Source organism: Barbus barbus (genome assembly GCF_936440315.1).
Source record: "Barbus barbus genome assembly, chromosome: 11".
Lineage (NCBI taxonomy): Eukaryota > Metazoa > Chordata > Actinopteri > Cypriniformes > Cyprinidae > Barbus > Barbus barbus.
The window spans coordinates 3113830-3128768 of record NC_136739.1 but is presented as its reverse complement, the minus strand read 5'-3'; the positions used below and the strand labels follow the sequence as shown (position 1 = coordinate 3128768).

Here is a 14939-nt window from a genome sequence, read left to right as displayed (position 1 = left end):
AGCTGTCAAAACTATTTATTCAAATAAGATAAATGCCATAATGTCTTTCAGTTAAGTACTTTGCATAGTTGTCTTTAATTCCTTATATTGAAATATAAAAAATGAAACCATAAATTTAGATTTTTTTTTTAATTCCTTATTTTTTTGTTTGTTGTATTTTAGATAACAGTACCATAAAAATACATTACTTATAGTATCTAAAGAAAATTATTTAATTGCTTTGTTTTTATTGAGTCACTGAATAAGAAATTTGACTAAAACATGATGTCTGCTAATGTGGTGTCCAAATGGCGGGACATGTGAAACCACATGTGGGTAGGGGTTATGGGAAGTAAGTGGTGGTCGTCTTTCAAAAACTCCCTCTGGCTGCCTTAGCAACCCCCCAAACAGACATACACAGATTCCAACAAGGTGAAATGCCACGCAGAGGGAGTAAAGGGGAACTTGGCGAGATTTTGGGACAGAGTGTTTGAAAGATGTTAAATATGCAAGGGTCCCTCTATAAAACATTTACATAAATAGCTGACTTATACATATATAGCTGTAGACTTGAGGCCATATTTCATTAGACCTTCACATTTACAGTCAGAGCAAAACTAAGAGAAAAACAAAAATCAAGAGAATGATTATACAAAATATTTGGGAGAGTTTGGAATTTTTTTTTTTTTTGAGCATTTTGTTGTGGAGCTAAATAGGCCTATTGTGCATTGCAAAATAAAAAAATATTATGCATTATATGGTCACTGTTTTAAACATGCATTGTAACAGTCTAATGGCAAAGCAATCATAGTGTATATGAGAATAATACTGCACTGACAATATCCGGACAATTGGTGGCACCACAGTTCAGTTTAATGGGTGCATCTCCATGTACAAACATAGTGTTTTTGTTGTTACTTTCTCAATTGGTGGTAGATTATGGTGACGTATAAATAATGATGACAGTGGTTTCCTAAGCCACACATACGGGAACATATAGCAAATACGTATTTATCATCTGTTTGTCAGCCTTAAGCCTAAAATAGGACTTTCCCCCGGTTTCACAGGCAAGGCTTAAGCCTAGTCCCAGACTAAAGTGTAAATCTGAGCAGTTTTAACTGAAAGAAACTTGCACTGACTGATCTTAAAATATATCAGTGCCTTTGTTTTGTCTCGAGATGCACCCCAGTAATGTTTCTTCTAAGGCATGTAAATAAAAATCACTGAAATTTCCTAATTGAACAATGGCCTGATCAATACGCCAAAAAAAACAAGGTTACTACAATAGAACCATGGCTAATTTTCGTATAGTGGATGTTTCATGTTAAACATTAAAACATTTCTGTATGATTCCAAATAAAGGTGTGGCTAAAATTTGTCCCTGGACATGTATTGACCTCATATTCACTTGATATCAGTTCTTTCCTCAGTAATATGTTGTCATTTTCCTTTTCACCTCATCTCTTCGTGGGAGGAGGAAAACTATAACCGCAACAGAAGGAATTCATCATCTTCTGCAGTCAATGCTATAACTAACCACTCTTTCATTTCACAGGTAAGCCAGGACTCAGATGTATATAGGCTCTAGCTCCCTTCCTTCATTTTGCATGCAAACCTCCTGGTCTCCTTGTGACGCAATTGCGGGTCCCCGCCACACCGATGAAGGAAGATCGTGATTCCTGCTCCAGATCCGCACCAGAAATTCAGGACATTCGTTAATGTCCCTGTATGTTTATTACTGCCTAAAACGAAAGCCTACAGTTAATTTGTCTAACCTGACGCGTCCATCACTTGTGCTGCACAAGCCTGCGGCACCGACAGACAAAATGTGGATTTAAATTGTTGACGGAGGGCGATAAAACAACGCGTTGACTTCAATCCGGTGGATAGTTAATATGATGCATGCACGAGTATGGAGAGCCCTGTTTTTGATGTCCGTGTTCTGCCAGCTTGGGATGGCAGGCAAATACGGTATGTTTTAATATCGCTAGAAAAGAAAGTCTTTGAAAGCATGTCAGTTTCATTATGCACAGACGTGTGGTTGTTTAGGCCTATGACAATTATAGCTACAATATGGCCACATTTATTTATATGCAGTACAACAAATGATTCTACTCGTGGGCAATTTAGTGTATTTTGTGACATATGGGATCACGTTTAATATGGATGTACATGCCATTATTTTAAAATCACTTTTTGAGAATATTTGCATATTGTGTTTTTGCCATTGTGAACACTTCTCCTCCTAAACATGCTTCAAAAGTGTTATAGACGTGAATTAAAGTGCTTCCAGCTTTATCATGCAACTGGTGGAAAGGACGGGATGGAGACAAGGAGTCGTTCAGTGAAGAGCATCATTTCAGCACCATGGAGAGGGTCAATTTTCATATTTGTTTATTTTGAAAGCAACTATCCTCTTTATGTTTTATTGTAGGTTAGGAATATATCATTCTCCTCTATGCAAGCATTATCTAGTTAACATAAATGCTGTTAACTCTCCATCCCTGCTCTGACCAATAGAAATCACTCTTCTCTGTATCCTTGGCGACAGGTTGGCTACATTGGAGGAGTGACCCATTTGCAAATATTTCTGTAATCTGCTACGTGATCAATAGTCTCTGGATTGCACTCTCAGTTTGTTTAATGACAATGGTTTCCGTGAGGTTGTTGGGATTTAATTTTTTCGTGCATTGTTCATGCGGTTGTTTTTACTGTTGACACTTATGAATGGTATAAATTTTCATTAGCTGCCCTTTGCTCAGTCTGGTTAAGGCTGCTCTAAACCAGCTCAGATGCTGCTTTTAGTTCTGCGTAAATGAAAAGCAGCGCCATGAAAGCATATTTATTTATTTACATCTTTATTATATAGGCCTAAATGTGTAATATTTCTGCATTCTTTGCAAGATTTTCTCATTCATCATAACATTTCCTCTCATTTTCTGAGGGCTGATGTTGATGTATAGACAAACAGGGGGGGGGGGTTTAGAGCAAAGGTTGTTGCTGCTTTAGCCTGATACGAATGTGCAAATATATTGCTTATTATCTTAACATTTTTAATAATAATTATTATTATTCTAGTTTGAGTTTAGATTTGCACCTGTTTGTCTGAGACTAAACCTTGGCAATGGCTGGTGTTGATCATTATGTTGTTTACAAGAATTCTGTGTGCTTTTAATCATTAATCCAGCGTGAGTAAAACACTGCCATGGTGATTTTCACTGATGTGATAAGTCATTAGTGGAAAGTGGAAATGAGAGGTTAACATCACATTCTGTTCCATTTCTAAATCAGCAGCTCACAAGTGGAAAAAAATAATGAGCAAACTTTCAGAAAATTTCAGAAATAGCTGTTAGTTAGACCTGTGTTCAGTAACCTTCATTCATCAATATTATTCAAAGTCCTTCAATATTTTTTTAATAATAATAATTGTATTTATTTACAGTTCCCAAAAGTATTCATACCCCTTCTTTTTTTCATGTTTTGTTTTGTTCCTGCCTTATGTTAAACTGCTTTAAATTACTTTTTTTTCCACATCAATCCACACTCCATACACCATAATGGTAAAGCAAAAAAACGGGGTTTTAACATCTTTGAAAATTGATTAAAAATAAAAAAAAACTTCAATGATTCTATTGCATAAGTATTCATAATAAATAAAATATCTGGGACAGTTGAAATTAAGCTCAGGAGCATACATATTGCTTGTAGATGTCACAACACTTTGAGTGAAGGTAACCTGTGGCAAATTCTTTTTGAATGGGTATGATTTGGAACGGCACATACATCTTAATAAAAGGTGTAATAGCTTATAATGCATATCACCAAGCCCTGAGGTCAAAAGAACTGCCTGTAGAGCTCAGAAACAGGGTTGTGTCAAGCCACACATCTGGGGAAAAGTTCAGAAAAAACCTGCTTCACTGAAGGTCACAGAAGCATGTAGTCTCTGTTACCCTTAATGGAAGAAACAACCAGGTCTCTTCCTAGAGCTGGACATCTGTTCAAACTGAGCAACTGATGGACACGTGCTTTGGTTAGTGTGGTGACCAAGAACCTGATGGTCACTCTAGTTGAGCTCCATGATCATATATGCAGATGGGAGGAATCTACAGAAGGACAAACATCACTGCAACACTCCACCAATCTGAGCTTTATGGCGGTGTGGCAAGACTCAATCCTCTCTTCAAGGAATGTGTAAAAAAGCCCCTAAAGGACCCTCGGACTCTGAGAAACAACATTCTCTGGTCTGATGAAGTAAAGTGTGCTGGTAGCAGCCTCATGCTGTGGGGCTGTTTTACAGCGGCAGGGACTGAGAGACTCATCAGAGTAGAAGAAAAGCTTAATGCACCAAAATATTGAGATAGCTTTAATGAACACCTTGTCCAGAGCATTCAGAACCTTAGACTGGGCAGAAGGCTCATCTTCCAACAGGTCAATGACCCTATGCACACAGCAAGAGTCAATTACAGACAACTCTGTGAATGTCCTTGAGTGGCCCAGCCAGAGCCTGAGCTTGAACCCAATTAAATATTTCTGGAGAAACCTGAAAATGTGCATCTGCCCCCATCCAACCTGACAAAGCTTGAGAGGTGACTGTAAAGAGACTGTAAATGTGCTTCAGCTAAATATTTAGTTCAGGGTATGAATACTTATGCAATGCACTTATTTCAGTTTTTTTATATTAAATACATTTTCGAATCTGTGACAGTTCTGTTTTTGCTTTTGTCAATATGGTGTATGCAGTGTAGATTGATGTGTAAAAAAAGTAATTTAAAGCGCAACATAACAAAATATGAAAAGAAATTAAGGGGTATGAATACTTTTGCAAAGCACTGTACTCTTTTAACACATAATAGGGCATTTCACACTTGAAATAGTTAACCATGGATCATTCTAAATCCCGGGTAAACTGAATCACGTTTTACACTGCCCATCTACCTATAAAAATAAAAAGGCATAATCAGGTAAAATGGGGTGCTTTCAATAAAAGGTCCAACATATTAGGAATACTTTTAACTTTATGTTTAGCATACCTTTTGTGTATTTTGGTAAATCCATGAATTTTGGTTTGCACGTCTGTAATGGAATCTGAATTTCTTTTTCCACACCGGCTAAACATCCTCTGGCTCAGCCTGCTACAGTAGCCACACCCCAAACTCTCGCTATTGGCTATATATATATATATATATATATATACACGTGCATATAGTCTACCCTATAGCTTTAATCCTGGCCTGGGTGTTGTTCATTAACTGGTGTTTTGCACTGTTCCTGTTTGAACATTTGCGTTTTAAACACTGCCACGATTTGCGGCAACACATTTTCCTGAGTGGACTCTTCAGACTTTATAGGTAAAAAGGAAACAGTCTCTTTATCTAAATGGTTTTCCATCACTATTTGACATTTTTCCCCTCAAACACTGAAACGACGATAATCTGGGATTAAGCGCAGTGAGAAAAACCCTAATCTGGTATATAATTTCATTTAGAATTATTTCACCAAAAGCCCAATCCTTTTTAACTGTATAAAATCTGTTTTTAGGCCACTTTATTCTCTCCAGCTTTATCAGCTTGACTCTTTATCTTTGTTTGTCCTGCTTGGTTCCCCTGACAGCAGTGCTGTTGGCCAGCCTAGCGCTTCCCACACACACACACACACACACACACACACACACACACACACACACCCATATACACGCTCAAGCATAGTCAGGTCATGCTCGCTGGCAGTTACGTTTCCTTTTATTTGATCAGCTGTGTTCAGCACATGCTTTCCTCCTCATTCTATCTGCCCACACATCAGTTCTGCATCTTAGGGGGAACAAGCTACTGCAATCATAGGCCATCATGGATGAATGATTCTTGTCATTGATTCATCTTGATTTAATATGCTTTCGGATTGAGTTTTTGAGCTATAACTCTTGTCCCAGAGTCAGAAAGTTGGAAAGACAGATTTGACACATTGATTTATAGCTGAGATGAATGTGTCGGTGAAGAAAAGGTCACTTGGACATCACTTGAAAATAGTCTACTGTATCTCCATTGACCAAAATGCATTGAGGTTTTCAGTAGATGTCAATTCAAATGTTTTATTATGTTTTCAACTGCTCACTTTCCTTTTCCTCTTCATCTCTCTTGCATACAGGCTGTTTGTTTGAGAAGAGGCTGTGCTCTAGGGAGCAGTTCTGCTCTAATGGTGAGTATCACAATAGGGAGACAATATGTTGTGTAGTTCCAGTAAATCATAAGTTCAGAAGCAAGGACGTGGTTCTATGTTCTGCGTCCTGTCTCTTTATTTCTTGCTCTTGATGATCTAATCGTGATTTCCGGATCATCGCTTGACACTGCTGCACTGCTACATCCTGCTAGTGCAACGATGCAACAAGAGACACATGCACACTGCTAAATAATTTACACTGCAGGAACTTTCACTACACTCATGTCATATTAGTCAGCAGTAACAAAGATTGAGTTGGTTGTGTACTGGAGGCAGATGTTTATGTTATTTGTCTGTTTTATGTCCACATGAAAATACAATGGGTCCAAAAGTCTTTGCATTATTTTCCAAATATTGACAATATTGCAAATTGCAAATTTCAGCTGCACAAGCTCCACAAACTTGTGTAAAATTTACATTACATTTACATTTAGTCATTTGGCAGACGCTTTCATCCAAAGCGACTTACAATTGGGGAATACAAAAAGCGATTCATCTTGAAGAGGCAATCAGACAGAGGAAGTGCTCGTAACACCAAGTCTCAGTCATTGTTCAAATAAGTACAAGCTAGTAAGGGAGGGAGAGAAAGATAGAGGGAAAGAGTGAGTTTTTTTTTTTTTTTTTTTGAGTTTAGGATGAAGTCAAGTACTGCCGAAAGATATGAGTTTTCAGTTGTTGCTTGAAGATTGACAGGGATCCGGCGTTCCGGATAGGGGTGGGAAGATTATTACAATTTAATGATGTAAAACCAGTATGATTTGAGAAAGATCCAAAGAGCATCTCTGTAAGAAATGTGCTTATTTGAATAATGACTTGAAAATACTGCAGAATATTTCTTCATCATTTTACTTCAGAATTTTTCTTTATTGTTAATCCTAAACCTTTCTTTTAATTTCCACTATTAAATATTAAAATAAACAATGTGGTCTCAGACTGTATGTAACAATTAGAAGACATGTGCAAGTTATCAGTGCTGACTACACATGTATGTATCTTTCCTCAGTGCAGTTTCCTGAAAATTCCAAACTGGAATCATTCACATTCCATCTGTTATTTTGTACTCCTCTCAGGGATTTACCTGTGTACGTATTACCACAGCCATGAACCACTAGTATTCTGTCACCTGCTCTTCTCTCTCACCGTCAAGTCCCTCCCACCTCTGCTCCTTGTCCCCTTGGTAACGGTGACATCATCAAGCCCATGGAAGCTGGGTGTACGCCCCCACAATCACTGATGACTCACTACCCGGTGCTTACGCACAGACTCACATCTTTGCCGTGCATCCAAACACACTCATACGCACACGCACGGATACCTGCACATTCAAAAGAGGTTACACAAATACGAGACGCTCTTTGAAATGCATTTCAGAGACTCGTGTTGGCAATGACGGTTAGCCGGGTTGCTGTACATGGTTAAGGCTTCCGTATTCCCAGTGTCATAAAATGACGGAACAGAGGTGTATAAAAAGCAGTTTTTCTTTTATCAGTGAAAAGCAGTTTGTCCCCAGTCCAATCTCTTTTGTTCTGACACCTCCATACACAAACATACTGAATGTCAGGTGTTTGTATTATTCTGAGAGACAGTACAAAAATAGAGAAAGAGAAAAAAGACTTATTCACCTTTAATATAAGATACTCTGGTGGTGCTTGTACTGTTTAATTTCTATATTTTTTCTTTATATCTCACAAATTCAGACTTATCTTCTTAGAATTGCAAGAAGCAAAGTCTGAATTGTGAGATATAATTTTTTTTTTCTCACAAGTTTATATCTTTCAATTGACTACTATATTTTTATTAGAACTCTTGAGTTCGCTTCTTGCAATTCTGTTTTTTTTCCACCACTGAACAAAAAAAGTAATTCCAACTTTGTATCTCACAATTCTTACTATTTTTCTTGCATGAATTCTGAATTCAGATATCACAACACAGACTTTGTTTCTCGTAATTCTGACTTTATCACAATTCTGAATTATGAGATAGAATGTCACAATTAGTTTTTTATATTTTATCCCATGGGGCAAACAAGCTTCCATAAGACATAATAAACCTCAGTTAGACATTTGTTTTAAAAAATCAGATTCCAAAAGCCTTGAACTTCATCCCTCATTCTGTCAAAAATAGATTCTAACAAACAATTATTATTTTTTTTATAGCTTATATGTATTTATGTGTCTGTATATAGTCAGCCATAAAACAAATAAAAAATGCAGCAACCCCTTAAAAAAACGTCTGTTATGAATATTGATGTATGTATTATGAGAGGCAGAATATAATTGTGTGTCGTGTGTGTTACTCCTTAACTGTACGTCTTTCTTTTGCTGAAGTGATGGTGTGACATCATGCCGTTTCTCCTGGGTCACTTCTATTGCGATGTAATAATGCACTGTGTATTTACATGCCCTAGGTAAACTGATCCATCTCCCCATAGTGCTCTCACATCTCCATCTGTACTATAAATAGCTGTGAGTCATGTTCATGGACAGACCTGCTCTGAGATATAGAAAATGGCCGGGTTCATGTTTAGAGCTCATCTGCGTGAAGGGATCAAGGGCTTTTTTTAAACCACATAACTGGAGGTTTAGTCAGGGATGAGTCAGTGGTATATGTGTGGGATGTGAGTGTATGAGACTGTATGTGTTGGGTGGGTTGAATATGTTATGGGTGCTTATTACTCAAGAAACTGGCTCATTTTTCACTTATGGGTTATTTTGTCTGCGACTTTTTAATATACTTCGTAGTCACGCTGTATTTATGTATGAGTGTTTAAGATGTTGTTTCATATTTAAATATTCTGATGTTGTTTATACTGACGTTACATAATGTTCAGAAGACTCTTCTATTTTTTTGCATCATTTACACAGAATATTATGAAAAGAGGTTTATTTACAGATTTTCTGCTCGGTGTTCTAAATCTAAATGGTTTGTGTTTGTATGTGTTACAGACAAGCTCTTTGGACAGTGCCAGAGCTCCAGACATGACCAGGTTCAGTACCAGGTCTCTGTTCCTGTTCTTCAGAGACTGCAGGAAGTGCTCAAAGAGTTGATGCTTCAGGGTAAACACACACACACACACACTCACACACACACACACACACACACACACACACACACTCACATCGTATCATGGTGGGGACCTTTAAATCGCCTTCTGTTGTTTTTATACTGGGCTAATAATATTTTCTAGCCCCTACATTTAAACATAACCACAGATTCATTGAGACATTATTATTATTATTTAGTTTGTTTATTAAGCTGTCTTCCACTCTGGCCAGGTCACATAACATTTATGATTTCAGGTCTTTTAGGCTAACACACACACACACACACACACACACACACGTTTACAGTGGTAATGCTATTATTGTTGTACTTTTTTTAATTTTTTTTTGAAAATATGAAAAATTAGAAAAGGCAAATATGATTACAAATCAATGAATAATAATAGCTCTGGATATTATGGAATTCTGGATATTAGTAAAACACATGAGCACCAAAAATAGCCAGTGTTTTCCTGGAGCTCTAAAGCAAAGCATGAATGACATTTACTTTCACAGTCGATAGTAAATAGCTGATAGCTTTGTTACTCCTTGCCTTTTAATTCCCTGTTACTCGTATTCATTGGCTAGAGTGAACATTCAAATTTAAATGTGCAAAAATTGATTTAAACAATTTACTAACAACATCATTTTTATAGGTTAATTTATTACATTTGACTGATTTTAAATACAAATAAAATAAAGAAACACAAATTTTATAATGATGCATTGCATTACATTACACTGATTTTATGATGGTACTGACAACAAAACTTTTCCCACGTTTTTAATATTTAACACTTCATTTATTTTCTGAATCATTATATTACCAGGTTTTGGAATAGAATACTGCCATCTGTTGCTGTACCTAATGGAGTGTGCAAGGTGTATCAAAAGTATAATATAGGATAATTTAGTATAATTTCAAATTAAGTAATGAAGAAATAGATTATCCATTAGGATTAGGAGAGACTAAAGGCAAACAAACAAAGCAATGCAGACAGGATTGAGTATATCAGGTTTCAGACAAAGGTTTTCAAGAAAAAGCGCATGCACAATGCACGCTGACTCACTCCTGAAATAAAGACTCTGGCAAGGCATGTGCTGTGTACAGTGTAAGTACTGCTTTACATGTACCTGCTTACATTGTTTGTGCTGATTTGTGTGACTGTAAACAGGATTCTCCTGGCAGGATGAAATCACCCAGCACATCATTGCAAAGGAGCTGAGCCGTATTCCTCACACACGCACACAAAAGGTCCAGAATGCACAGTGAGTACCAGGAACAAACAATGCTGTTAGTTTAAAGGAATAGTATAATTTACTCACCCTTATGTTATTCCAAACCTGTATGACTTTATTTCCTTAGTGGAATATTTTTTTTTTTCCTTGGTCATTTTTTCTGTGCAATTACAGTTAGTGGATTCTGTAGCTCAAAAGCACCATAAATGTATCATGAAAGTGCACTATATGCATGTTTGTTGAATTTAAATAATAGTTTTGTGAATTTTAAATTGGCTGGTAATGGATTATTGAGTCCATTAACTGGATAATAGCTGGAGAAATTCCGATTTTACCTGCATATGTAAGGTCACTCACTGTCCGGGACCGCGATTGTTATTTGAAAAGGTTAACTTTAACAGAAGAAACCAGATTGGCCGACCTGCACACGCTTTCACTCAAAGGATGGACGATCTGACAGCATTCCCTCCGGTTGAGTGACTCACATCTAACCTGTATAGTTAAGACAAACTCACAGTGTCTATCTAATCATGAAGATGTATATATATTTCAGTTTCAGCAGGCAACTATTTTTACAACTACATTATTATTCCAAGCCACAATTAATCACAACAATGTATATACAATTACATATGATGAAGCATATAAATCGTCAGTTTATTTTACACACATGCACACAGACATTATTTCATACACGACATAGTGAGATGCATAAGAAATCTTTAGACATGGCCATAACAACAAACGACAATACTTTATTTAACCTTTTCTGATAAGAAGAGTGCACTGCAAACGCAAGCATTTTTGACGATCGTTTCTGTCCAGTCCGCTCATTTTATCTCGTTTCACCACAACTGTCGTCGTTTTTTTGTCTGGTATGCCTTAAAATTTCAAATTGGAGCCTCTACAACATCTATTCTGGCACTCAACATCACAAAAAGATGATATTTTAAGCTCCTTATGTAGCCGAATCTGCGCTGGTTTGAATTGGCCGCCTCCAGTTTTCGCTTTGTTTTGCCTCCAGCTAGTGCTGTGACGTAATTGTGACGCCGGCCCTAAAAGGTGACAGAGTCAGAAAGTACCACAATCCAGGACTCAAACTCAAGTCCGTCGGCTCCATCGGATATCAAGATTTTAATTGCATACTGACGTACTACTGAAGGTTGTTGTGTTTCTCACACAAAGCTATTTGATGGCTTTAGAAGACTTAGATGCTGCACAGACTTGCATGTTCTACTTATGATAAAAGACTATAATACTTTTATGGTGATTGAGCGGTCTATTAATATGAATGAAAAAAGCGTTCTTCAGAATTTCTCCTTTTGTGTTACACACAAAAAAAGAAAGTCATACAGATTTGAAGCAGCATGAGGATGAGAACGTTTTTTTATTTATTTTTCAACCGTTCCTTTGAGTGTATGTTATTGCTGCTGGAAAACTTGATTTCAGAGGTCTCTCAGACCTCAGATGTTTGATCTCTTGTATTAGATTTAATGTAATTGACTGATTTTCTTTTTTTTTGTAGGCCGCCACAGCCTGCAGCTAAGAAGGTCTATTCTAGCTCTAACTCTGAACCTGGTCCAGCTCAGAGCTACATGGATTACATGGTGTTAGACCCCCACCAGTCCTCCTCGCTCCGGATGCAAGCCCTACCAATGGACCCATACTCATACCTACAAGTAAGACAAGTCATTTTTTAAAGTAGCATAGAAAACCAAATGCAGATTTATCTTATTTTTTATATTAATTTTTTCACTCACTGTTCCCAAACAGGAGGACATGACCCATTCTCTCCATCCTCACAGCAGCATGGGATACCAGCGACCCCCCTCTCGAGCTGGAGCCCAGCAAAGAGACAGAGACCGTCAGCTCCTGGAAGAGGCAGTCTCTCTCTACCTCTCCTCCTCACAACCCTCTTTCCGCCACAGGGGGGCAGCAGCCCTGCCTGCTGCCCCATACTATGAAGATCTAGATTTCCCTTTGGAGTATGGAGAGGACTACACCCTACAGAAACAGCCCAGCTCAGCCCAGCACAACAACAAGAAAGTCCCTCAGGACTACAGCTCTCTTTCTGGACTTGATGGTGAGTATCCCTTTTTGGGATGCTTCAAATGTTGTGCCCTTAAGACAGTGGTCTCAAACTCAATTCCTGGAGGGCCGCAGCTCTCCACAGTTTAGCTCCAACCAGCTCCAAATCACACCTGCTTGGAAGTTTCTAGTGATCCTGAAGAGCTTGATTAGCTGGATCAGGTGTGTTTGATTAGGGTTGGAGCTAAACTCTGCAGAGCTGTGGTCCTCCAGGAATTGAGTTTGAGACCAATGCCTTAAGAGGATGTCATAGTAAACAATTCACTATTGAAGTCTGCATGTTTTCCCATTTGCTTTAGTTTTGAATGGATTAAAATTATATTATAGAGCTGTTTATTGTATCTTGCTTAGATGTGTTTTAAACTTGTTTGCTCTCAGATTTAGAGAGCAAGTATAATAAGATACATTTTGGCAAAACTAGGATTCCTGTTTCTAAAATAGTAGAGCTTTTGGTGCAGGTAACACCAAGGTAAGGTTTTAAATCCCAGAAAATGCTTAAACTTGTAAAATGATTTAAAATGTAAGTTGCTTTGGATAAATAAATATGTATGTAGCATTTTATTAAGTGTAAATATGCATTTTTTTCTGTTGCTTATGATGGTGCATGCTGATGTTTTCATTTTATCCAGCATGTTATTATTTGTGTTACAGATGATACACTGGCACAGCTGGCTACCATGTTAAAGATTTTTGGGGTGGACCCACGAAACCTGAGCCCTCAGCAGATAAAAAGACTTACTTTAGTGTTACAGCTGCTACAAAACTTGGAGAATGCAGGTATTGAGTGACATCACAACACACACAAATGTATTTATTCAGACGTATGCATTGTCACACAGCTTGAATCATATAGGATGAAGTCACTGCACCTAGTCTTATTGTCATGGGCCTAATACATTTTATCAACAGCCTTAGGTCTTATGCATTCATATCATTAAGATTATTTGTGGGACAAAAGCACTGTGTGATGTTTTCTCTTATCTTTGTGTTCCTCAGATCAATCCCCAGGGACAGTTACGGTAAAAGAGGTAGACGCAGATTTGCAGTCTTAATAATTCACCTAAATGCTAAAAGAACGTAACACTTTTACCAGGATTTTTGCTTTTCCTTTCAATGCATTGAGTCATCTAATTATATAAATAACACTGCCACTTATCAGAAAGTGTAAAAAAGGAGGAATTAATTAGCTATTTATTGCATTTTCAGGTAAAAAAAAACAGTTTTTTCTTCTTTACACACAACGCTTTGTGTTTTTCTCAACAGACAATTGTAGCAGGCATTGATAAAGTGACAGAAAAAGGAGCGAAACCCCCCGTACCTGTTTCAGCTCTGCCTTCTACCCCAACATACCAGCGGGCCCCTACTCAGCCCCCATCCACACCAGCCCCTGTGACTGTGCCTAAGGAAGACAGGGGGAGCACTGTGGGGCCCACCCTGTCAGCCAAAGACCTGGATTTAAAAGAGAAAACCTCCAACATCTTGAAAACCGCTAAGGATGGGACAAACGCCAGAGAGGAATATGGCTACATTGTCACTAAACAGAGGTAGGAGCTCCTAAAACTTTTTAAGGTTTTTATGTTGTACAGTTCATTCATCTGAAATGTATTATGTTGGAGTTATAGATGGCAGACGCCTGATCATTTTAGACACAGTCATCCATGCTCAAGTTTTTACCAAAAACTTGACTTAGACTTAGATTTAGTATTAGTATTGTTTCTTAGTTGTTGTTTTTTTTAAGTAAAAAGACAAATTTGTAACTGTTGGACCATTTTTATTTTCTGCTTTAAATATAATGAATGTAATGAAACAAAATGATGTGTATTTGTTTAGCACTGTATACATATTCTTATGGAAAACATGAAAATTGCAAGGAATTGTCATTAAAAAGTCATGAAAATGTTTGTAATTAATAATAGTAATGCCAAGTATACAGTTTGTATAAAAATGTATGACAAAGTTTATCAGGGAAATATTTGATATGACTACATGAAATCTAACGTGCATACCAATTTAGTTTTTCTATTAGAAATAGTTGCTCCAATTTATTCTACCCTTTTTCATATTATAGAATTTCCTAGAATTTGAAAGGAAACTTGTTTAAGATCAGTATTTCCTCTTTGAAACCTCTTTGAAAAATATAGTCCTGTGTGCATTTCTGAATGCTCATAATAAAACAAATGTATTCCCCTCCAGTCCTTTAAGTCTTTATGATGGGGTGAAACTCTTAGAGACCCTGGCGGAGAGAATCCATCTCTCCACGAGCAGTTTCATCAACATTAGGTAAAGTGTGTGTGCGTTTGTGTTGCTGGATGGAGAGACTGATAGATTAGTGAATACAGGGTGAGAATAAAAGAAAACACGATCTCTCGGCCGTTTGTC

At 37.4% G+C, this 14939-nt stretch overlaps 1 protein-coding gene across 1 annotated transcript in view; it reads left to right on the top strand.

Moving 5' to 3' along the window:
* The first annotated feature begins 1660 nt into the window (after positions 1-1660).
* The window catches only part of LOC306876917 (receptor-type tyrosine-protein phosphatase-like N), a 27975-nt gene continuing 14696 nt past the window's right edge, over positions 1661-14939 (top strand). Inside the window, exons 1-10 of the mRNA XM_079428369.1 lie at positions 1661-1950; positions 6121-6171; positions 9138-9248; positions 10409-10502; positions 11998-12151; positions 12246-12555; positions 13212-13337; positions 13557-13588; positions 13824-14104; positions 14754-14840. Of these exons, the coding sequence (XP_079284495.1) occupies positions 1875-1950; positions 6121-6171; positions 9138-9248; positions 10409-10502; positions 11998-12151; positions 12246-12555; positions 13212-13337; positions 13557-13588; positions 13824-14104; positions 14754-14840 (1322 nt within the window). The 5' untranslated portion in view covers positions 1661-1874. The remainder of the gene's footprint in view (positions 1951-6120; positions 6172-9137; positions 9249-10408; positions 10503-11997; positions 12152-12245; positions 12556-13211; positions 13338-13556; positions 13589-13823; positions 14105-14753; positions 14841-14939) is intronic.